This window comes from Sus scrofa, chromosome 3 (genome assembly GCF_000003025.6).
Source record: "Sus scrofa isolate TJ Tabasco breed Duroc chromosome 3, Sscrofa11.1, whole genome shotgun sequence".
Lineage (NCBI taxonomy): Eukaryota > Metazoa > Chordata > Mammalia > Artiodactyla > Suidae > Sus > Sus scrofa.
In genome coordinates, this window is record NC_010445.4 from 63313402 (window position 1) to 63338007 (window position 24606).

General features: G+C 40.9%; 1 protein-coding gene across 6 annotated transcripts in view; it reads right to left on the reverse strand.

Annotated features, from left to right (window-relative positions):
• CTNNA2 (catenin alpha 2) overlaps positions 1-24606 on the reverse strand; it is a 1212918-nt gene that overhangs the window by 108329 nt on the left and 1079983 nt on the right. For all 6 annotated transcript variants that reach the window (XM_021088202.1, XM_021088201.1, XM_021088200.1 and 3 more), the window contains 2 exons: positions 6209-6301; positions 5180-5336 (listed from right to left, as the gene is read on the reverse strand). In XM_021088202.1, coding sequence (XP_020943861.1) covers positions 5180-5336; positions 6209-6301 — 250 coding nt within the window. The remainder of the gene's footprint in view (positions 1-5179; positions 5337-6208; positions 6302-24606) is intronic.

The following is a 24606-nucleotide window of genomic DNA, read 5'->3' on the forward strand; positions in this document are numbered from 1 at the left end:
GGATCATACAAACTCACTTAAAAGGACACCTGAGGAAAAAAGGGTTTACTCAAATAAAACTTGACACGGGTTTTTAAGCACAAAGTTTGATCCTCTTACTGTCCAGCTGGATTCCTCCAAACAATTAAAAATATGCCCTTGGCCCTGAAAGTGAGTAACTGAGGTCTTCATGTCAAAAACAAGGTATCAAGAGACCATCGTCTTTGCATAACAAAGTACAAGAATAGGCATAGCTACCATTTTTTCTGTGCATAGTTTAAAGATGCGATTTTTAATGCAAAACAAAGGAAACTGTTAATCACATTAGATACTAATGCCCTTGGAATTAACAAAACGTAAATGTTAAGAAGGCTATTCATGACCTAATATCTTAAAATGAAATGATGGTTTTTGAGGGGGTTTGTGTGTGTGTGTGTGTGCGTGTCTTTTTGTCTTGTCGTTTTAGGGCTGCATCCATGATGGAGGTTCCCAGGCCAGGGATTGAACCTGTGCCAAAGCAGTGACAACAAACTACCACAGTGACAATGCCAAATCCTTAACACTAGGCCACCAAGGAACTTCCTGAATAAAGAGTTTACTAATTTACAGTTTACTGACTCAGTTTTCTTTTAATTTTATTAGTACAAAGTTGTGCTAACTATGGAAAAGTAAATCATTTGACTCAGTTTTCTGAATGAATGCTTTGTTTAAGCAGGCAGACAGTTTACCCCATTTACAAAGAAAAAAGAATCACAGTTCCCTCATGATAGTAGTTACATTGGCGGATAGTATTTATGTAAAAAACACAATGATAAAGACTGTTTTTAAATAGATTTGCATTTTATTAACCCAAGTGCAAAATAATGTACTTGCAAAAGAGTTATCTTTGATCTTGTTGACATCTTATTTGATCAAAAAACCACATCTGGTTTATATATGGATTCCTGGACCCCTTGTAACAACTCCTCCACTCCTAGTCCCTACACCCTCAGGTCTGGGGCCCAAAGATTTGGAAGCGGTCTGGTCTAGTGAAAAAGGGCAGTAAATTATTTGAAAGCAGAATCCACACTTGATTTCTATTTTCATACCTGACAATACCTTACACACAGCAGGCGACCAAAGAAGAAATCCTGAATAAAGATATACATTGAAGAGGGACAACTGATTATATATTTTTTATCCTATTTTATATTTATATATAATATATTTTTAATATATTGTATATATTAAAATCCAGGAATTTTTCAAGAGAAAGAATTCATTAAGTAAGGAGATAGAGGAATAGTATTCCAACTAGAAAATAACATAGAAGAGAAAATAATAATAAAAAGCACATATATTCCAGAGATGGTTCCATTGTTGAGATAAACCCTTTAGGTACCTCACATGTTATACCCAGATGCGAAGCATGCTATTTAACCATCATCAAACATTTGACTACAGCTTAATTTGTAATAAACTTCCTTGAATCTCTGCAACTTCACTATTTCAGAAAAGATGTAATTTTGTTTAAAAATCGATGACAAAAAACACAAACACAAACACAAAAACAAACAAAAATAACATTAGGAGTTCCCGTCGTGGTGCAGTGGAAATGAATCCAACTAGGAACCATGAGGTTGCAGGTTCGATCCCTGGCTTCGCTCAGTGGGTTAAGGATCTGGTGTTGCCATGAACTGTGGTGTAGGCTGGCAGCAACAGCTCCAATTAGACCCCTAGCCTGGGAACCTCCATATGCCATGAGTGTGGCTCTAAAAAGAAAAAAAAAAATCAATAATGATTATTTTGAGCTTTCAGAGTTCACTATGTGAATTTTTTAATGAAACAAACTCAAGACCTGGGAGTCAAAAAAAAAGAAAAAGAAAAAAAAAAAGAAAAGAAAGAAAGAAAAGAAAAAGAGGAAAAGGCAAACAAAACAAAGCAAAACTTTTACACATTATGAGATGGAGTTAATAGCTTTTACAGATCTTAGATGCCTGCTATTTTGTGAGCCAAAACCAAGAATTAAACTGTCACATGGTTAATGCCAAGACGCTCATTTTAAGACACTATTAAAAATTGTAGTTTTTGCCCAGTGGGAAAAGTTTAAGTGTTCTAACATAGTCATTTCACTTTTTTATGAGCCCGGACCACATCCGAAAATTGGTTTTGCTTCTGTAATGTTAATAGCTAGCATCATTGCTCCCAAAACTTGTTGCATTTCATAGGGACAAATTAAGCGCTCAGACACACAAGTTCATGGAGCGTGAAAAAAAAGAAAGAAAAAAGGAAGAAAAAAACACAAAACCATCCTTTAAAAAAAAAAAAAAAAGACCTTTGTTTTTGTTTTCAAAATAGAGTTTCCTGCCAGAATAGATATTCCCTTAAGAAGAAACTGATACATAAAATGTCATTAATGTCATTCCAAATATCTCCTGGGCCAAACTTGCAATTTACTGATGCAAATGTTTTGGCTCCAGCTCGGTGAGGAGATGAGAAGTAGTTTCCCCAACTATCAGGCTGTATCCACAGTCTACCAGCAGGACAGAGTGGGCTGTGTCATTATTTGTCAAGCCCATCTGTGGAAAGGTGCCTGCCGCCTCCGATTGTCAAGTCCAAAGGCATGCTCCAGCAGGTCCTGCCAAGGCTGGCTCCCTGACAGCGCCTGTTCATTTTCCTGTCATGGCATGCCACGGCACTTGTACCACTGGGGCTGGACTGCACAGTGTTATCAGCAAAAGCCAAAGCCTCTTCTTGTTGCCGGTAATAATGAGATGCACAAAGGAATGGCAGGGAAAAAGGTAGCAGAGAGGCAGGCCCGGTGGAAGAAAATTAAGAAAAGCTTGGCACTATTGAAACAGCCTGAGATAAGACTTCCTCACCTTGCTGTTCTCTACCCTCAGAAATTCTTGTACATGCATTTAAAGAAAAGGATAAGTTGGGGAAGTTTTAAGTTCTGAAATGATTCCTATTTGAAAAAGGTAGTATATGGATATTTTCTACTCATTTGTAGATGGAAAGGGAGCAGAGTAAGATTTCCAGGGGCTAAGATTGCTGTGTGAGATCTGAGGCTGATTGGAGGGTTCCCCTCCCTTTTCTGGGTGCCCCTCTTGTCTTCCTAGCAATCACAGACTAGATACTAGAAAGATGCTCAGTCCTGGGAGCCATCCTTCGGTTTCCCACCACTCAAATCCCCAACATGCCTATCCAAACAATTTCTAAGCACCTAAAAGAGATGTGTCTCTTGAATACCTTTTATATTGTTAGGACTCTGCATGCATCCAGGAAGCAAAAATCCCAGGAATGGCAACATATTGACTTCCTTATCAGCCACCCCCTAGATATGGGTGTGTTTAAATGAATAGCTGCTTTGACAAGTCATCAAAAACAAAGCACCTTGGAGTTCCCATCATGGCTCAGTGGTTATGGAATCCAACTAGGAAACATGAGGTTTCGGGTTCAATCCCTGGCTTTACTCAGTGGGTTAAGGATCCAGCATTGCTGTGAGCTACAGTGCAGGTCACAGATGCAGTTTGGATCTCGCATTGCTGTGGCTGTGGTGTGGGCCGACAGCTGCAATTCCCATTCGACCCCCCAGCCAGGGAACTTCCATATGCTGCTGGTTCGGCCTGAAAAGGAAAACAAAACAAAATGAAACAAAGACCCCCAAACAAACAATAAGCACCTTGGGAATGAAGAACAAGACAGGTCTCTGAAAGGGATGAAAGAGTGGAATGAAGGTGGGGGGAGTGGAGCAGGGAAAGTTGGGAGCATTAAAGCAAATTCCCTTCTATCTTGATTTATAGCTATTTAGGCTCTGGATAAAGGATAATCTGGATTTTAATTTCATTTCTGAAAAGTTACCTACCCTCTCAGTGACTTACTTTTCTCAAGGAAAGACTTACTACAGTGATACCTACCTGACAGAATTTTGGTGAGAAGGCAAATAGAAAGTCTGGCAAATTATAGACACCAATCATGTGTTTGCTCATTTTCTCCATCTACCCTGTCTTGCCCTCCATGATTTCAAAGCTGGCTTTTCCATCATCCTGCAGATCTACAAAGTCAACTATGCTGCTCTCGGACAAGCTTTAAACACAAGCCCTCAGTGGGAATTCGTTGTTTCTTTGTGAAAGGAAAGATGGCAGCTAGAGAAGAGTTGCTAAATACCCTAAGCCTCTCTTAGAAATCCCTCCCACCCTGTTGCAGTCAGAGGCCCTGTCTGCCTGGATCCCACCGGTGGTGCTGCCACCCTTCCCTCTCAGACCTCAGTAGGTCCTGGTCAAGGCGAGGGCACACCTGAGTTGGTAGGTGTATGTTCCCTACCCCTGTGGGTAGAGTCAACACCTGATCACTTTGAATTTTCAAGGGTCACTTGGTTATTTTAATGCCTTGCAAAGCAGGGGAGGTTTTCAGGAACCTCTTCCCTCACTGCCCCCAGAGACTCATCTAGGTAAATGTGTTGGGCCAAATGTGTTTGGTCAACTGTGTCTTGAAAAAAGCCCCTTTGGCTGTCTGGTAGCCCAATTTTGAAACAGCATTGATGAGCCCCGGTAAAGGTCAAATTGACTCCAGGGTTATTCAGATGCACTAACATCCTTTGATCTGACTTCATTTATAAAGAAGAAAGCTACAATTTCCAGTGGTGATGAGTTCTATTTGCTTTCTCTCACTTCCTTCCACAACCTCATGGACAAGGGCTCAAAGCCTCACCAGCCCCAAGTCCCTCCTAATGGGTCCACGCTATGCCTAACATTTCTTCCTAACTTATCACAAACCTGGGTAATGTCACTTATTGGGGAAAAAGCCCTTCACACACAGCCAAATTGGAATAATAGGCTGCTTTTTTGATTTTTAAACATAGTCTCACATCTAGTACCCTTTTTTGGATGGGTGATACAGTTGCATCAAAGGCCACCCTATTTTTAAAAATCTTAAGAACTAAAAGGGAACCTATGTCTACTTAAATAATCTGTTAAGGTGTCTGACATCTTGATCAGAAAGTTGTATTCCCCCCACCAATGCTTCGACTTGGCGTCTTGAAATAATGTGCACAGCAGAGAATTTTCAAGAGGGTGTTACAATCACATTTGCAGAGATGATTGAAAGCTCAAAGGGCCAAGGAGAGCACTTGAAATGTGGACCCATGACATTTGCAAGATGCTCATCTCCTCTTGTTCTCCTCCTTCAGCTGCCTTGTAAGGGGCCCGTCTGTGATTACCTGAGACAGAAAGGAAGTCATCCACGGAGGTGATGTCATCCACAGCCTCTGTCAGCACTCGCACCTGCTTTTCCCACTGGTCTTTGAAGACATCCATATTGTCCTGAGCAACTTTGCTTTGTGGCCGGGCAGCCAGGGTGAGAGCGGCATTGATGACCTAGTTAGAAACAATCCAGGGACATAGTGACCACCTTCTTCAAAAGAGGAACAAACAGCTCAAAGACCATGTTGAAACCCCAGACTCTACCACTTCTACAGATAAGTGGCTTCTCTGTGTTCACAAGAACAAGCAAAACATGAGAGATAGAAGTAGTTTATTAACTACTATTAGTTTTTGTATGCTCTTCTTCTTTATTTAAAATCTATCAGTTTCAGGTTTCAAAAAGTGTTACTGGACAAATATTGTATAGCACAGATGTGGCAAAAATATAACTCTTGCTCTATATGTGCAAGCATATAATTTAGGGGTTGGGGCAAGGTAAACAGATGGAGAATGTATTTATTTACTTAAAAAAAATTTTTTTTTTGTCTTTTCTAGGGCTGCTCCTACAGTATATGGAAGTTCCCAGGCTAGGGGTCTAATTGGAGCTGTAGCCCCGGCCTATACCACAGCCACAGCAACACCAGATCCGAGCCGCATCTGCGACCAATACCACAGCTCACGGCAACACCGGATCCTTAACCCACTGAGCAAGGCCAGGGATTGAACCCGCAACCTCATGATTCCCAGTTGGATTCATTTCCACTGCACCACGACAGGAACTCCCCAGATGGAGAATTTAAATGACAGTCCGAAAGAAACAGAAGAAAGTCAACAGGAATGGAAAAGACAATCATTGCCACAGTAATTCTAAAGAGCCTGGAGGAGTTAGCAGGTCTTTTTGAGAAAGGCAGAACTTGACCCTTGAGTGATGGGCAGCGCTTTCTACTGAGAGGACAGAGGGAAAGGCTAGGGAAGAAGTGACTTGAGGGCTGGTGTGCAGAAGATCCGAAACATCAGGCTTTTGAAACAAAGTGAATGAGGCTTACCTGGGGACACAGGCTGTCAATCTGGGTGGCTGCCATCCGGACTAATTTCACCCCTTCCTCATTGTTGGAGATGGAACAGGCCAAATTGGCAACCTGTATCGAAGAGGATTTGAGTGAAAATCATGTTGGGGCCAAGGGAAAATGTATCTGGGTCCACTTGCACCTTCTCTGGAGAGTTCTACATCCAGGACAATCCTTTCACAAATGGGATAAGGGGGCCCTTCTGTATTAAACAAAATAATACTAGGACTTATGAGAGCAGGCATTTCTGCCAGAAGTGCAAGGCGTTAATAACAAATCAGGAATTCCCGTTATTGCTCAGCAGGTTAAGAACTCAACATGGTGTCTGTGAGGATTTAGGTTCAATCCCTGACCTCGCTCAGTGGGTTGAGGATCCGGCATTGCCACAAGCTGCAGTGTAGGTCACAGATGTGGCTCAAATCTGGTGTTGTGGTGTCCATGACATAGGCTGGCAGTTGTAGCTCCAGTTTGACCCTGAACCCAGGAGCTTCCATATGCCTCGGATGAGGGGAAAAAAAAAATGGATTGTTAAGCACACACAATAATGCATTTTATGCATTCTAAGTGGGTTGTTCTGATCTTTTTTCAACTCTGGGCTTCCCTGATCCACCCAGACTCTCATTTGAACCCCCTAAGAGTCATCACTGATTGAAGAACACTATGTTTTTGGCCACATCAGTACTAAACTCTGACCAGTGAGAGTGGTCAAAGGCAATGCTTTGGATTTAAAAGACTTCTAGCAAACTGAAAATTAGAGTCTGCTACCCCACAGAACCCAAGATTTTCCTGTCACAGCCTATCAGGAAGATACTAGTTCACCACCAGTCAACCCAAATGCTTTCAGGAGGCTGGCATATCTGAGAAATGTGTAGAAAACACACTTGATGTAACCCAGCCATCACTGGGGGAGTATACAGCACAAAAGAACATGCAGGTCTAGTATAAAGGCATTCAAATTTGATTTTTTAAAACACGCTATAGCAGCCAAAACATCTGAACTAAAGTTCCCTGGCCAAGCATTTCAATGTGTGCTGTTCCTTCTCTTCAAGGAGCAAGAATTGGTAATACAAAGTCAGATTGATTGGTCAAGGTCAAGAGCCCACAAAGCCACCATCAAAACACTGATCAGTCCCATCAGGCTGGTGTCAGGAGGACAGAGGATGGGGATTGGAAAGGGCAAAGGACGAGAGAAGGGCTGCCAGGGCAGGAGCAGTAGGGCAAGTATGGCAAGTGATTAACAGTGATAGAATCCCTGGGAGGTTTGGGGCCACCTGCTTTTTTGTATCCGGCTCCTCCTGCTCTCCAAAACCAGACTGCTTCCCTACTCTGCCTGAATGCCCTAGCAGATGCAAATGTACTATACATGTGTACAGCTCCTAATGCAAAAGAAATCTCAGACAAGAGTTCCCTGGTGGCTCAGTGGGTTAAGAGTCCTGCATTGTCACTGCTGCGGCTCTAGTTACTGCTCTAGGAAGGAGGGTTGAATCCCTGACCTGGGCACGTCCACACACTGCTGGCATGACTAAATAAATAAATAAATAAATAATCTTAATGGAAAGCAGGGGGGCGAGCACAGAACTGGAGATCAGGAGGTTCAACCAACAGGAAGTTATATAAGTCAAGTCACATTCAGAGGATGGTTGCCTTATCAGCAAAAGGAGATGGGTAGATGATGATATTAAGGATACGTTCAAAGATGACCTCAGCAAATTATTAGTGCAAAGAACTTTGTGTTGAGGCTTTTAAGGAAGAACCTATTAAGTCTATTTCAATGAGAATATACACTGTGAGCAACCAGATTGAGTTCCAAAAAATATCATGTAGTTTCTTACATTTTATAGTTTTCCTCTGATTCTTCCGGTAATTTTCTCTACGTTACTTAGTTTTCAAAAAGAAAGACACATACACTTTATTCTACCCATTCACAGGATACCAAATGCCCAAAGGTACGAGGAGGCTCTTTAGCAAGAAGTGACAATGCAGGTTCTCAATTTCTTTTTGTTATAATCTATTATCTACACTCTCCATTTTTATTAATCTTCATTATGTTTATATTCTAGCATATTTCATATTCCAAATGCAAGATTAAGTATGTGACATAGAATAGGTGCTCAATACATATTTATTGCATTAAAGAATAGCTTTTAAATCATTTTAAAATTGCATATAGTGATTTGGAATACATAATAGGTTAAAGATACTCTCAAAGATAAAGTTGCTAGTCCTTTAAGTTAGCTGGACAAATTTTCACATTACCTCTAGCTGATGTTTACCAGCACTATGGTGCTAACCAATAGTTCCTACATTCTGGTCCATTATTTGGGTTCAGAAAGTACTGTCCCTTGTCCGTAGTGGCATGAGAGATCAGGATGGTGTGGCAAATTTTCTGGAAAGATATGTGCATTTAATATAAAATTCTGTCTTTTAATCTCCCTGACCCCAAGGATGGGAACGATGTGACCTCTTGATCTTTTGCCCAAGCAAAGTTTAGCCCCTCTCTGCTCCCACCATTACCATAGTTTAAAGTGTCCACAGAAGGCAAAGTTCAGTTATTTACCTTGTTCCTATTGTTCTTTCTATCTTGAAGTATAAACAGGTAGCTAGTTGTAAATGTCTATCCTGGAGCCTTCCTATCTCCTGCCCCAAGAAGTATAAACAATGGAGTTCCTGTCATGGCTCAGCCTAACAAACCCGACTGGTATCCATGAGGATGCAGGTTTGATCCCTGGCCTCATTCAGGGGGTCGGGGATCAGGCACTGCCGTGAGCTGGGGTGTAGGTCACAGACGTGGCTCAGATCCTGCATTGCTATGGCTGTGGTGTAGGCCAGCAGCTGCAGCTCCAATTTCACTCCTAGCCTGGGAGCTTCCATATGCCGCAAAAGTGCCCCTAAAAAGCAAAAAGCAAAAATAATAATAATAATAATTATATGTACATGTATATATACATATGTATATATACATATACATATGTATATATACATATATACATATGTATATGTATATAAACAAAAGGCTAGTTGTAAATGTCTAGCATACAGCCCATCTACCTCCTGCCTCAGTGGTTCATTATGCACATTTACCTCTGGATATGCTTGAAATTTTCCATAATAAGTTTTTTTTAGGGTTTTTTTTTTAAGTAGTAACTACAATTTATTGTTTTTTTAAAGTAGTAACTACAATTTATCTACCTCTGGTAAAATGCTTTCTTATACCTGTAGGAATCTCAAGGGAGCCCAATATACATCAGGAAGAAGCCTGAATATGGTTTGGAGGTGAGGCTTGCAGACCACAGAAGAGTACCAGTCTGAGCACAGAAGTGAATACTGTAACTGGACGGAATAAGCCACAGGGGTGGCTCTCCATAGCACATACTCTCCTGCATGTGCTGGTGGCTGATTCCCAGAGAGAAGAGGACACTTCTGGGGAGTGTCAGGGCTGAGGAGAACAGGGCTCTTGTGTGAGAGAGATGCCAATCAGTAACTTCCACATTGCGACTAAAACAACAACAACAATGGCAGCACTTTTCTTTGTGTATCTACTCAACAGTATCTTCATCCTTTGTTTAATAAACTCCACTACTGCTTAGACCTGATATGGGAACCTCACTGTTCAATAGAAGAGTGCTGCCAACACTCAGCAAAAAATAAAGAGCTGGCAACTCCCAATAGTTCTTCAATAACGTATTCTCTTTCATTGACTGATCTATAAATCCTAAAGTCTAGCAGCAGGCTTGTGTATTTTAAATTCACGCAGACAAAACTACAATTCAAAAATATACATGCATCTACTGCATGTTCACAGCAGCTCTATTCACGAAAGCCAAGACATGGAAACAACCTAAATGTCCATCCACAGATAAGTAGATTAAGAAGATGTGGTATATATACACATTGGAATATTGCTCAATCATGGGGGGGGAGCAAAGTAATGCTGTTTGCAGCGACATGGATGCAACTAGAGATTGTCATACTAAGTGAAGTGGCTCAGAGAGAGAGAGACAGATACCATATGGTGTCACTTATATGTGGAGTCTAAAATATGGCACAAATGAACCTATCTACAAGGCAGAGGCAGACTCACAGACATAGAGTACAGACTTATGGTTGCCAAGGGAGAGGGGGAGGGAGTGGGAGGGACTGGGAGTTCAGGGTTGGTGGATACAAACTACTACATTTAGAAAGCATAAGCAATGAAGTCCTACTATATAGCACAGGGACCAATATTCAGTCTCTTGGAATAAAACATGATGGAAAATAGTATGTGAAAAAGAATGTATGTTAAATATAAGTATGACTGGGTCACTTTGCTGTGTAGCAAAAATTGGCACAACATTGTAAATCTGCTATACAGTGATAAAAATTCATTCATTCATTCATTAAGGTCACAGCCTCCATGCAAATTCCTATCTTCCTTTGGCTTGCCTTCATGTTGCTTACTGGATCCTTTGACATCGTGGTGACTCTGAACACATTTTTATATATTTTAGAACTCTGGCACAAACACTAGGGTTTGGTCTTGAGGCAGCTCCCAATCAGTAAGGCACCCTGCAATGCCAGCAAACATTTCAATACCTGTCCAAGTCTGCTGTACACAGTAGGTCCTTAATGACTTACTTCAACCACCTGTTCTTTAACTACAGCTCTTATGAGGAATTCTCTGGTGAAATAAAATGCCCTATTTTTCAAATCACAATATTTTTTCCTTAAAGAAACAAAACAAAACAAAACAAAACAAAACAAAACAGTTTAGGGAGTTCCTGTTGTGGCTTAGTGGATTAAGAACCGACTAGAATCCATAAGGATTTGGGTTCTATCGCTGGCCTTACTCAGTGAGTTAAGGATCCAGCATTGCTGCAAGTTGCAGCATAGGTCGTGGATGCAGCTTGGATCTGGTGTTGCTGTGGCTGTGCTGTAGGCCCAGATTCAACCCCTAGCCTGGGGATGGCCATATGCTGTGGGTGTGGCCCTAAAATAAAGACCCCAACCCCCCCAAAACCCAAAAAACCCCACAACAATTTAGCATGATAGTCTTCCTAAAGGTGGGGGAGGGGAGGGGAATAGTAAACTAGAATCATTAGACATTTGAAAAAAAATTAATGAGAGTAAAAAAATGGACAATAGACCATTAATAGAGCAGTGTTGTGAGACTATAAGTCAAAACTGAGCAATATGTTTATATTTACTAGAATTTTGAAACTTGCTTGAGTCAACTAAGCAGGTAATATTTACAGGCTTGCTCTGGCCTCTGCTTTCTCCACTCTTGAATCCTTTACAAGTTAGTTCGGCAACAAGAGTCAATTGCCTTCCTGGGAGCTTAGAAAATAATAAAGTATAACATTAACTATTAAACACTGGGCTACTTAGATCGATTTGTGAAAGTCACGAGGCCATGAGTAAAGGTGACATAGCTCCTTGGTGAGCTCATTGTACTAAATTCCCAACACTTTCTTGTAAAAGAAAGCCCTCGTCCTTGACTACTGAGAGGATAATGGATTTGGAGAAGTAAAAGCTGAAAAGATGGAGCCAAACCCATCCTTGACTTAGTGCCTTAAAAACTGGTTATCTTGGGGAAAAGAAGGAAGCTTAGCAGACTTCACTAAATTGTGTGCTGCTGACGAGAGGAGCTTTAAGAATAAGAAAAGAAGCCATCAGTACTCCTGGGTGGGAACCATCAAACACATCATGGGGAAGTAAAGCATCCCCTTCAATATATTTCTGATTGCCTAATTAGGACAATTTTCTGGATGCTCAAAGATTAGGATATTTTTTACTCTTCCGGAGGCACACTGTGTAAATAAGTGAAGCATACAATAATATTATAAGTGATTTTAGAAAGACAATAAACTAGCAAGGAGAGCTGAGGCTAATTCTCCTAAGAAAGTACCTTGCTATTGAACTGATTCTGTACAATTAATATCCATTCCTGAACTCTTTCATAATCACCTTAGGTGTCCAAAGAAAACAGTAGAGATATTTCCAGGGAAACTGATGGCAGAATTAAAACTGACAATAACAGAAATGTATGGAGCCCTCATAAAAACATCTTGTATTTAAAAATCAAGATTTTTTATAGAAATTTTTTTATTGAAATATAGTATATTTACAATGTTGCTTAGGTTTCAGGTGTACAGCACAGTGATATATGTATTTATGTATTAATAAATTTATTAATATGTATTTATTTATATGTCATATATTTATTTATAAATTAATAAATTTATTAATTTGTATTTTAATATACATTTCCCTTTTCCCTTATGGGTTATTAAAAAATATTGTGTATAATTCCCTGTGCTATACAGCAGGTCCTTGTTAGTTATCTATTTTATATATAGTACTTTGCATATGTTAATCTCAAACTCTTAATTTATCCCTCTCCCCCCTTCCCTTTTTGTAACCATAAGTTTGTTTTCCATGTCTATGGGTATATTTCTGATTGTAGATAAGTCCATAAGATTTGTGGAATTTTTTTTTAGATTCCACATATAAGAGATGTCATATGATATTTGTCTTTCTCTGTCTGATTTACTTCACTGAATATGATAATCTCTAGGCCCATCCATGTTGCTGCAAATGGCATTATTTCATACATTTTTGTGGCTGAGTAACATTCCATCACATATATGCACCATGTCTTTATCCATTCCTCTGTCAATGGACATTTAGGCTGCTTCCATGTCTTGACTACTGTACTACTGTAAGCAGTGCTTCAATGAACATTGGGGTTCATATATCTTTTCAAAGTATAGTTTTCTCTGAATATATGCCCAAGGGTGGGATTGCAGGATCATGTGGTAACTCCAGTAAAGTGCATGATGTTTTTAATCACACACACACATACATACATACACCCTGCATAACTCAAAGCTCCCTATGAAGAGAACATCGTAGCTGTCAAATTAGGTTTTATGTGGACATCGCTACAGAAAGTATCTCTGTCTCAAAACTGCCATAGTCTTTTTTGAGTAATTACAAGAAAATCCAAAATACCTGGAAGGCTGTGCCTTAATTAGACATTAAATATCTCTGCTAGTAAAGTATTTAGGCATTTAACTCCAAAGTAATATAAGATACATCAAAAAGATAAGAACGTTTTCTTTTTTTCTGGGTCTGGAAATCAAATTACATTTTTTAATATCTGTAATTCTGTTAAATTCCAAACACCAGCACATATTCAGTGCATTCAACCTCCAAACATTTTATCATTTCATTAATTTTTACAGCTTCAGGTATCAGATGGGTGTTTTAAGAAGAGCACACTATTGAAATAAAGCAGAATAGCAATTTGGAGGTTTATATAGCACTTGCTTCTCATGTTAATATTTCATTACCATCATAAATTTGAGGATAAAATGAACTTATTTACTATTAAAAGGGAATTTATGGAATTTCCAATCACCACAGTGACACGGTCATATAAAACCATAAACTGTTATTCTCTATGAGGATCGTAGCAATGAAAAGTGCTCTGGTCTCAATCTGAGGATTTATTCAGTTCCCTGAGTGATATGATTATGATTAGCAAACACAATAGTACTAATATACACATACCTATCTGTATAGAGTTTTTTTTTTCTTTCTTTCTTTCTTTTTTTTTTTTTTTTGGTCTTTTTTTTTGGCTTTTCTTGAGCCGCTCCTGTGGCATATGGAGGTTCCCAGGCTAGGGGTCCAATCGGAGCTGTAGCCACTGGCCTACACCAGAGCCACAGCAACGCGGAATTCTTAACCCACTGAGCAAGGCCAGGGATCGAACATGCAACCTCATGGTTCCTAGTCGGATTCGTTAACCACTGCGCCACGATGGGAACACCTCTTTTTTTTTTTTTTTTTTTTTGCACCACACCTGAGGCCTTCGCCACAGCCACAGCAACGCAGTACTGAGCCATGTCTGCTACCTACAGCACAGCTCACGGCAATGCCAGATCCTTAATTCAGTGAGACCAGGAATCGAACCCACATCTTCATAGATACAAGTCGGATTCGTTTGCACTGCACCACAATGGAATTATAGAATTTTTAAGTTTTTTACAAAATATACCTCCTATATTACAGAGAGAGTATTTTGAATTCAGTGAGAGACCAAAGAATACACTTCCCTGAACTCTGAGAAGCAAGACAGAAACAGGTGCTGTTAAGCTAGAGGGATTCAACCTTAAGAAGATGGATGATGGGCTTCCACAGAGATGGACATGGTGGCCAACTTCAAGTTGATTGGAGGAGAGCAAGGAAGGTCAGGCAGCCCCAGAAAGGGTATGTAGCAGTGTGTCTTACATGCTGAGGTATCATGAAATCCCTTTAAAATGCAGGGGCTTCAGACAGAGACGAGTTTATCAACATAATTATCAGTAACTGAGGTTCCAAAGGACTGAGGGAGGCTTAGACAACAGGGATAATTTGATGGGGGAAAGATGACTCAGGAGAGGCTGGCAGCTGGGAGCAGATGAAGACATGGGGGGAGGGAAGATAAAATGAGAAACACTTTCTCTTGCTTTTATATTAAAGGAGCTCATTAAAGCTAAGGATGCTCTTGATTACTTTCTATATTTTAAATTTTTAGAATCATGTTCTAACTGGAGCTCCCTGGTGGCTCAGCAAGTTAAGGAACCAGTGTTGTTACTGCTGTAGTGCAGGTTTGAACCCTGGCCTGGGAACTTCCACATGCCATAGGCATGGCCAAAAAAAATAAAATAAAATAAAAAGGTTTTTTTTAAAAAAATCGTATTATAGTCAAGACCCTGGGCTTTGGAGGCAAGGAGCCTGGGGTTTACATCTTGCCAGCCAAGCATGGTGCTTTGCCTCTTTGAGCCTCAGTTTCTTTAATTATATGACAAACTGGTACTCACAGATACAGAGAACAAACTAGTGGTTATCAGTGGGGAGCAGGAAAGGGGAAGGGGCAAAATAAAGGAAAAGGAAGAAGAGGTACAAACTATTGGATATAAAATAAGCTACAAGGATATATTGTATAACATGGGAAATATAGCCAATATTTTATAATAAGTATAACTGGAGTAGAACCTTTGAAAAGTGTGAATTAGTGTAAAGTGTGAATTAGTGTATTGTACACCTGTAACATATAATGCTGCATAGCAACTAATACTTTAATACAAATGCTAACTAAAGGCACACAAACAAACTGGCAGTAAGGTTGAAATGAAAAATGGTTAGAGCTCTTAACCCAGCATTCAGGAAGGATTTGACAAATGTTATTTTCATATTGTGCATTGTATCAAAAGGTCACTAGAAAAATAAATATTGTAATAACCCCAATCACCGATGTATTCAGCCATTTAAATACTGAGTGCCTGCGATGTGACGTATAGTGAAGACACAGAGGCAATCAGGTTAAATATGATTTATATTCCTAGAGAGGCTTATATTTAAATTAGGCAAGTATAAGTGCATGTTTTTTTTCCCTTTTGGCAACGTCTGTGGCACGTTTCCCAGGCCAGGGATAGAACCCTCATGCCGCTGCAGTGACAAAGCAGGATCCTTTACCCACTGTGCCCCAAAAGAACTCCAGGAAATGCACTTTTGTGGTTCACATGGTGACAATTACTACAAAGGGAATGAAATGGAGGCAGTGATAGCAAAGGAAGGTCAACATTATGTGTGATCATTGCATCCTTCATTTATAATTTTTATAAAGTTACAGTCTCAGGAGGTATCTTTTTGTCACTGCTTCATCTTTTATATTGCAAATATTTCCCAAAGCTCTATATATCTGTAATTAAGTTTTATTATAATTGAATAAAACTCTCAAATGTTTTTGCTTTAATACTTGGCAAGTCAATTCCCTGTTGCCAAACATTTAAAGGATCCTCCAATGTTTGCTATTAGCAAAAACAAAGGGACACATCTTTCGGCATCCAATCTTTACTATCGGAAGTGGACTTTCTGGGTCAGGGAAACTATTACAGTGCCTGTTTACCTATGGTCACGTGCTTGCTGAGAGGTCCCTGGCAAGGCATGAATTACTCACTCTCCGGTGTCACCAGCACTGCATCCCACACTCCTTGACATTGACACTGTTTCTCCTTGCCTTCTCGGCCACCACCTTGTCTGAACACCTTCTCAACCTTCATTCGATAAACCACAAGTGTAAATCAGGATTGCTTAGAAGTCCCTTTCCATTTTCCCAGCTAGACTGTGAATTCTTGCAGGACAGGGCCCCTCCCCACACCCAGCACATCACGGGGGTCACAGGTTCTTAATTCTAATTTGGGGGGGGGTGATTTGGGGCGTGATTTACGAATTTCATGCTGTATAAAGTAGAACAACATTCAACTCGTTATAACCTAATCACACCTAGGAGGGTCCCAAGTTCTATGATCTGGAGTTGGGAGCAAGCTCTATGTGTCCTCTGTCATCCTTTCTACAGTTTATCATCAAAACAGCATTCAGCAGCTTAAGGCTAAATGAAACTTACATAACAACCTGCCTCACCGCACAATGCTGGGAAGCAATTTCTCAGGTCTCACCCATCTTGGTACACTTGCTGATGCTTACACACCTCTGAGAACACAAACCTGCATTCCTGGGGCTCATCCGGGATGCAGAACAGCCTGTGCTCTCAGGTACACACACCCCCACCACTAGCAAATGCTGTTTGCATGCCTTGGCCCAAATTAAAGTGATCAGTCTGCCTTGGTGACTTTAATGAGGGTACTCACCAGTTCACATTCATGAACAAAGTGATGTGAAGCTGCTTTGTAGCCAAATCCCTCAGCATAAATCTCTACCCTTCATATATAAAACCCTCAGTGGCTTAAAATAATGCAGTAAATCATCACCTAATGCCTTTTTGATGCTTGTTCATCAATAACATGGTTGTGTGAGAGACCTAGCATGTGTTATTTAAAATCATGCAATGAATGGAATATCATTTTAATGACCATAGGCCTTCTGGGATTTTGTTTTCTCCATCTGCTCACTGAGGAACAAAATTATTACCCAGGGAGTTCCCTGGTGGCTCAGTGGGTTAAGAACCCAGGATTGTCACTGCTGTGACTTGGGTCGCAGCTATGGTTGCAGGTTCAGTTCCTGGCCCAGGAACTTCCACATACCCCAGGAGCAGTAAATAAATAAATATATATATAAAACAAGCCACTATTACCTGGTCTCTCAGAGTCTCGTACAATTAAATAAAGACTTATTTCCAGTGAATAAAACACATTGACCTTCATATATGTAAGAATTGATCCCCCACTGCCTAAAAGTGGGATCAAGAGCTCCAGGTTCTGGCTCTAGCAGCAAAGGAATGATGCATTGAACTACCCAGTGCCTGACTCTAAGCTGGAACCAGCTAATGTTTAAAGAAGATATGGATAATATATGAATACAGCTAGTCTCTATAGCCTGGTATTTTTTTTTTTTTTTGGCTACGTTCCTGGTCCAGGGATCAAACACTCACCACAGCAGAAACCAGAGCCTTAGCAGTGACAACTCCAGGTCCTTAACCCACTGAGCTACCAGGGAACTCCTATGACCTGGTCTTATACATTTCAAGATGACAAGTGGAGGAAACCCTATTGTGGCTTAGCAGGTTAAGGACCTGACATAGTCTCTGTGAGGATTCAGGTTTGATCCTTGGCCTCACTCAGTGGGTTAAGGATCCGGCATTGTTGTAAGCTGTGGTGTAGATCATAGATGTGGCTCAGATCTGCTGTTGCTGTGACTGTGGCCTAGGCCTCAGCTGAAGCTCTGATTCAACTCCTAGCCTGGGAACTTCCATAGCCTCAAGTGTGGCCCTAAAAAGAAAACATAAGTAAATTTTAAAAATTAAAAAAAAAAAAAAATGATGACAAGTGGAGATGTTAAGGCCAAAACCACAGTGAGGAGAAGGGACTTCAACCATCCTCACTGATGATGAGTCTGTGACTTCAACTCCCTTTGCACAAGATTCCAACTTGATGAGGGAGACAGAAGTCCCTACTTCCTCCACTTTATACCCCAAGGGTTTCGGTTTGTTTGTTTTCAGGGGTGGGGCAGGTGCCTCCACCAATTAAACACTTAGCAATTAGACAAGGTTCCATTCAAGGTTCTCATGTCCCTGAAGACGTCCCATTTACACTGGCCAGTAAAGACAGATCTCTCTTCTACACCTCTTCAGGCTTACTACCTTCCTTACTGGTAGCGACTTGCCATGTACTGTTGTCCTGTTCATTATTTGTGATACATGCAGATGGATGCTCACAGACATACAAAGTTTGATACACAGATAGAGATAGATCGTGCGTATTATCCATGAAATCCCAACCTCCTTAAAAATAATGGTTGTGTTTTACTCATCCCGGTGGCCCCTCTGGCTCCCTGTATAAGATTTTGCACATAACAGGTATAAAAGTGGTTCCAAGGCAGCCTATCCTGGATGTTTTCTTATCTCCTGCCCCCACCTGCACTTACCTCTAGTGAATCCTACACCCTCTATCACTTACCCAGCAAAGGATACTAATTCATCGAAGCAACTATCCACTAAAGTAATATTTTCTCCTCCCACAGGAAATAGTCTCTAATATATTCCTCCTAACATTAACATCTTAACCCAATTAAGACATTCCCAAGTCCTGAAGAACTTCAAGGAAAAATGTGTAGGGTAGAAACTTCAGGACAGGAGTTCCCTTTGTGGCTCCGTGGGTTAAGAACCAGACTAATATCCATGGGGATGCAGGTTTGATCCCTGGCCTCATTCATTGGGTTAAGGATCTGGCGTTGTTGCAAGTGACAGGTATAGGTCGAGGATGCAGCTCTGATCTGGGCTTGCTGTGGCTGCAGTGTAGGCTGGCTGCTACAGCTCCAATTTGACCCCTAGCCTGGGAACTTCCATATGCCACAGGCGAGGCCCTAAAAAGATGAAAGAAAGAAAGAAGGAAGGAAGGAAGGAAGGAAGGAAGGAAGGAAGGAAGGAAGGAAGGAAGGAAGGATGGAAGAAAGAAAGGTAAAGAAAGGAAGAAAGGAAAAGAAAACTCAGGCTCTCTAGGTAAGTTGTTGAAGAAATAGTTAAGGATGGAGAGTTTTATGTAATCTCTGTAATCTTTAAAATGCTTCCATTTTTTTCTTCCTCTGACCACCTATTTTTGTAAATAAAGTCTCATTGTAACACACCTTTGCCCATTCACTTACGTAGTATCTATGACTGCTTTCCCACTGCAAGGGCAGAGCTGAGCAGTTATAACAGAGACCACAGGACCCACAAGCCAAGAATACTTACTATATAACCCTTTACAAAAAAAAAAAAATCACAAAGTCTTAGTTTAAGTGAAAGCTTAGGCAGAAACAACCAGTCAGGTTTTTTTAAATCATTTTTTAATTGAAGTATAGTTCACTTACAACGTTGTGTTAGCTTTAGGCGCACAGCAGAGTGATATGAAAATACATGTGTCCCCCCCCTCCACCAGGTCCATTTAACAGCATCAAATTCTGAGACCAAAAATATAATAATAAAATAGGGAATTCCTTGGTGGAGCAGTGGGTTAAGGATCCAGCAGTTGTTGCTGCTGTGGCTCGGCTGAGTTGCTGCTATGGTGCTATTCAGTTCCTGGCCTGGGAACTTACGCATGTCACAGGCAAGGCAAAAAAACCCAAAAAACCAAACAAACAAACAAACAAACAAAAATGAAAGGAGAACAGGGATGTGGGAGGATAGGGGGAACAGATGCCCACAATGACCTCTTTGATGTTCTCTACCACCCATACTAAGTTTGCTGGTGAATAGAGAACAAAGAAGCAAATGCAAGTCAACAACGCCACGTGGCTTACCTCCCAGAGCAGCCCAATCAGACCACCTCTTCCTGAAGCCAGAGAATCACTTTCTACTCTCTGGGCATCTTTGAATTAACCAAGGTGATCAACTTTTCAGCCTTTCATCTATACTTATAATCTACTTAAATAGGCACTTCCTCTCTCATCAATCCACTCCATCTAACCCCTTGCAGGCCATCACCCAAGTCTGCAGAGGTAGCCCAGTCAAAGACCTAGAGCACATCTAATGTAAGATACTGGTCCCCCCAGGGGCTCCTTGAAATAACCTGTGCCTGGTCACTGCAGTGGGCATTGTCCAGAGGAAAAACCCCAGAAACCTGCCTCTCAGATTCTAGGGGCTCCCAAGTACACTACAACAATCATGTATGGAGGTGAGGACATGATCTGACTCTGACTCTGGGCTACACAAGTGAAGAAACTGAAGAAATGACCTTCAACAGCCCCATACTCTCAGCAGCTCCCTCTGAGCCCTTAGGCACCTATAGAAATTCTCCTTCTTCCATATTTTAGATACCACATATAAGTGATATGATATGGTATTTGTTTTTCTCTTTCTGACTTCACTTACTATGAGAATCTCTAGTTGCATCCATGTTGTTGTAAATGGCATGATTTTGTTCTTTTTATGGCTGAGTAGTATTCCTTGTGTATATGTACCACATCTTCTTACTCCATTCATCTGTCCATGGACATTTAGGTTGTTTCCATGTCTTGGCAAGATAATTGAAGATGATGGAAGACGATACGAGAAAAAGAATGTATAAAATATGACTAGTTCACTATGTTGTACAGCAGAAATTGACTCAACACTGTAAATACCCTAATAAAAACTAAATTTAATTTAAATTTAATCTTCACTGCCTCCTGGAATTTTTCCAGGCTCCTTCCCTCCAAACTACTTGCCCCATTTTTCCTGTCCTCCATTGCCAGCTTTTCCTTTCTTCATTTCAGATCTGTTCTTGTATGTTTTCCAAAGTTCACGAGAGAACTTTGGAACTGTCAATTCTCCCCTTGGTGTCTGAGCCCCCACTTGTCTGGGTACAGATCAGAGTTTCCCCTTTTCCAAGGTTTTCCCCACCCATTTCCATACCCAAACCAGGTGGCAAATCATCATAGGGAAGACAGAGCTCTCATGGTTCTCTCCACCTCATCCTCATTAAACCACGTAGACAACACCATCCGCATGTCTGCTACTCTCCAAAACCTCCCCTCCCCTGTGTTCATGCTCATCCTTGTCCTGCTTTCTTTACCTGCCTTAATACTCTGGTTGCATGAAATCTGCTTCAAGTTCTCCTTTGTATAACAACACCGAGGAGTATTTTTTCCTGACTATCCAACATCATTAGCCCAGGGTATACACTGTCCCTTACTTTCATCATAACTATGACAGTTTTTTCTTACCTCCGTCCTAGGTGACACACACACAGCCAAAGCCTCCTGATTTTATTGATAACCCAAACTTTCATAATCTCTCCCCAGGAGGAGGGTGGAGGGCCCTGTGTCCCCTTCCTTCAATGGGCCACAAGCCCTGCTGATGCCTGCAAACATACCTGTGCCTTGCTCACCTTTAAAATCGAACACATTTCCATGATGCTCAGAGAACAGGGCAGAGCTGTGCCAGAAAGTGAGTGAAGAGCAGTTATTTCATGTGACCTGGGAACCACCTCTGAAAGGGCCCAGCCACATGGAGCCCCGTTTCTTCCAAGGTGACCTTCAAGCAGCTACCTCTACCTTGTTGGGCAACAAATGTAGCCATCATAGTCCAGCCCTGGGCCCAGGCTTGGACCCCAGATGCATCCTGATTTCATCTGCAGCCCCTCAGGAGACCATGGCCACATCTAGATGGAAGGAGCAGCTGCATTTGCAAAAGCACATGTCCGCTCACAGCCAAGGTTATGCTCATGACCAATGCTCCAAGGAATAGGTTAAGCCCCGCACTGCCCTTCACACATGCCTCAGCTTGGCAACTTTTTACAAGAGGACTGTTTTTGCTGTCATCCTCCGTGGATCACCTTTTCCCTAGCTGAATCAGTCGTCCGGGTGAATGGCCAGTCAGCCTGACCTTTTAATCTTCTATGTAATAAAGCTAAAGATGGCCTTTTGACTAATAGTCCCAGAGAAAAGCAAGTCATGAGGAAATTGTATGCAACTTGTCTCTGTTTAGCTTTGTGTTCTCCAGGCTAGTTGCTTATTTATTTAACTGTGGCCTTTTGCCTCAAATAGGCTCCACCTTTAAATTTTTTTTTTTTTTTTTTTTTTTTTTTTCTGGCTGAGCATTCGCAGCATGTCGAAATGCCTGGGCCAAGGATCAAACCTGTGCCACAGACCCAGGCCACTGCAGTAACAACGCAGGATAGTTAACGTACTGTGCCACTGGGAAATTTCCAGGCTACATCTTTTTTTCCACGGGATCCAGGTTTAGTAAACATAATCATTGTGGGAAAACCAATAATACTGTTTGTGTACACAGAGAGAAAGAGAAAGAGAGCTATGGAGATATTTAGGGCTCCTCATCTATGTAAATGCTCTTAGTTAAGTAAGTCATAGTTAACAATTATTATTTTAACATTCCCTGAAGCCTAGGTAAATTTCTAACTTACAGAAAGCCTGATACCTATTATTTCACAATAGAATATATTATACTAACAGGTACATAGGTATACATTTTTTTCACTGGCATTACTTAGTGACAAAATACAAGTAAATATCTATGCCCATGAGCCAAATGTAGCTAGTGGCTTTTTGGGGTGTTTTGTTTTGTTTTTTGGGTTTTTTTTTGGCTGTGCCCATAGCATAGGGAAATTTCCAGGCCAGGTTTCAAACCCTAGCCAGAGCTGTGACCCATACCAGGCTGCGGATCAAACTGGTGCCTCCAGAGAAACAAGCTAGATCATTAACCCATGGCACCACAGCAGGAACTCCTAGTGGCTTTTTAAAATATGATCTTAAAGTTAAGAATGGGTTTATGTTCATAAGGAGTGGTTAAAACACACACATATACACGCGGAGTGAAAAAATATGAGACACCATGTGTTCCACAAAGCCTAAGGTTTTTAGCAACGTTGATAAAAATCTGCTAAGCCCTAGAATATGGCACATATTCAAGTGTTTGCTTATAGCAGGATGTGAGTTGTGTCAAGTCTTTGCCTGAGTTGCTTGAGATCCTCTGTACTCCCATCATTCCTCAAGCTCTTTTCCAGTGATATTCTTCCAAGGCAAGAACCTTGTTGCGCATCCTTTCATTGATTTATATTTTCCTAAACTCTGTTACATCATTCATCATTTCACCAGACATAACTTTTCCAAAAATCCAGTCTACCCTCAGAGAAGCAAGAGCTGCTAAATTTGAGAAGGTTCCAAAGACTATGTCTAAGACTTTTAAGGGAATTCACAAAGAATCAGTGCAAGAGCATGTTGGAGGCAGCAGCTTTAGAAGACACGCAAAACTCCTGAAGGGTCTATGTGGAAGAAAACAATACTCTTTTAGATGAATATGTTTCTTTCTTTCTTTTTTGGCTTTTTACGGCAACATTCACGACATAAGAAGGTTGAATCCCAGGCTAGGGGTTGAATCAGAGCTGTAGCCGCCAGCCACAGCCAGAGCAATGCAGGATCCAAGCCGCATCTGCGACCTGCATCACAGCTCACGCTCACGGCAACGCCGGATTCTTAATCCACTGAGCAAGGCCAAGATCAAACCTGCATCCTCATGGATTCTAGTCGGATTCGTTAACCACTGAGCTACAGTGGGAACTCTTGGATGAATATGTTTCACATGGGGGTTGTACCTTGCATGTGCCAGGACACATTAGATCCATGATAAGGCCTGAAGGGTAGAAACTATGGATGGAGCTTTGCCTTCTAACCAGGCTAGAGTTCTTTTTTTTTTTTTCCTTCTTCTGTCTTTCTTTCTCTCTCTCTCTCTATATATATATAATCACTTTTTGCAAATCTACAGAAATAAATACTTTGAGGGTTTTTTAACACTTTCAATTAGAGAGGCCAAATTATTTTCATTATTAGTGAATATTCTGGATGTGAGGGAGACCATTTGATTTGACACCAAAAGCACATTTGGCCATCAGGGTGCTGAAATCAAGTGGGTCATATTAACAGCTCCCAGATTCTTTACTCCCAAATGCAGACATGTGCACATGCAATGACCGTCTTCTAATAACCTTCCCCTCAGAACTTATAAGAGTGACCAGAGGAAGATAAAAATCCATACAATTCTTTTTTTTAAAAAAATCCATACAATTCTTTATACCCGGGATTCTTAGAAATGTTTACATTCAAGGGACTCCTGGGTACCTGTATAGCATTTAAGACACTTTCAACATCACTAATTTATATTTTCACAATACACAAGAAGGGCTAAAATGTGTGATTATTAAATGTGTACTTGCTTAAGAAGATTTGTATGCATTTTCTCAATGTATATCCTCCAAACCCCCTATGAGTAGGTACACTATTATCATTCCCATTTTATAGATGAGAAAATCAAGGCATGTGGAGGTTCAGTAGCTTCTTCATGGTCACAGGACAGTAAGCAAGAAAGACAGGTTTGAACTACAGCTGAACTCCAGAGCATATTCAACTAAGCTCTACATGATGCT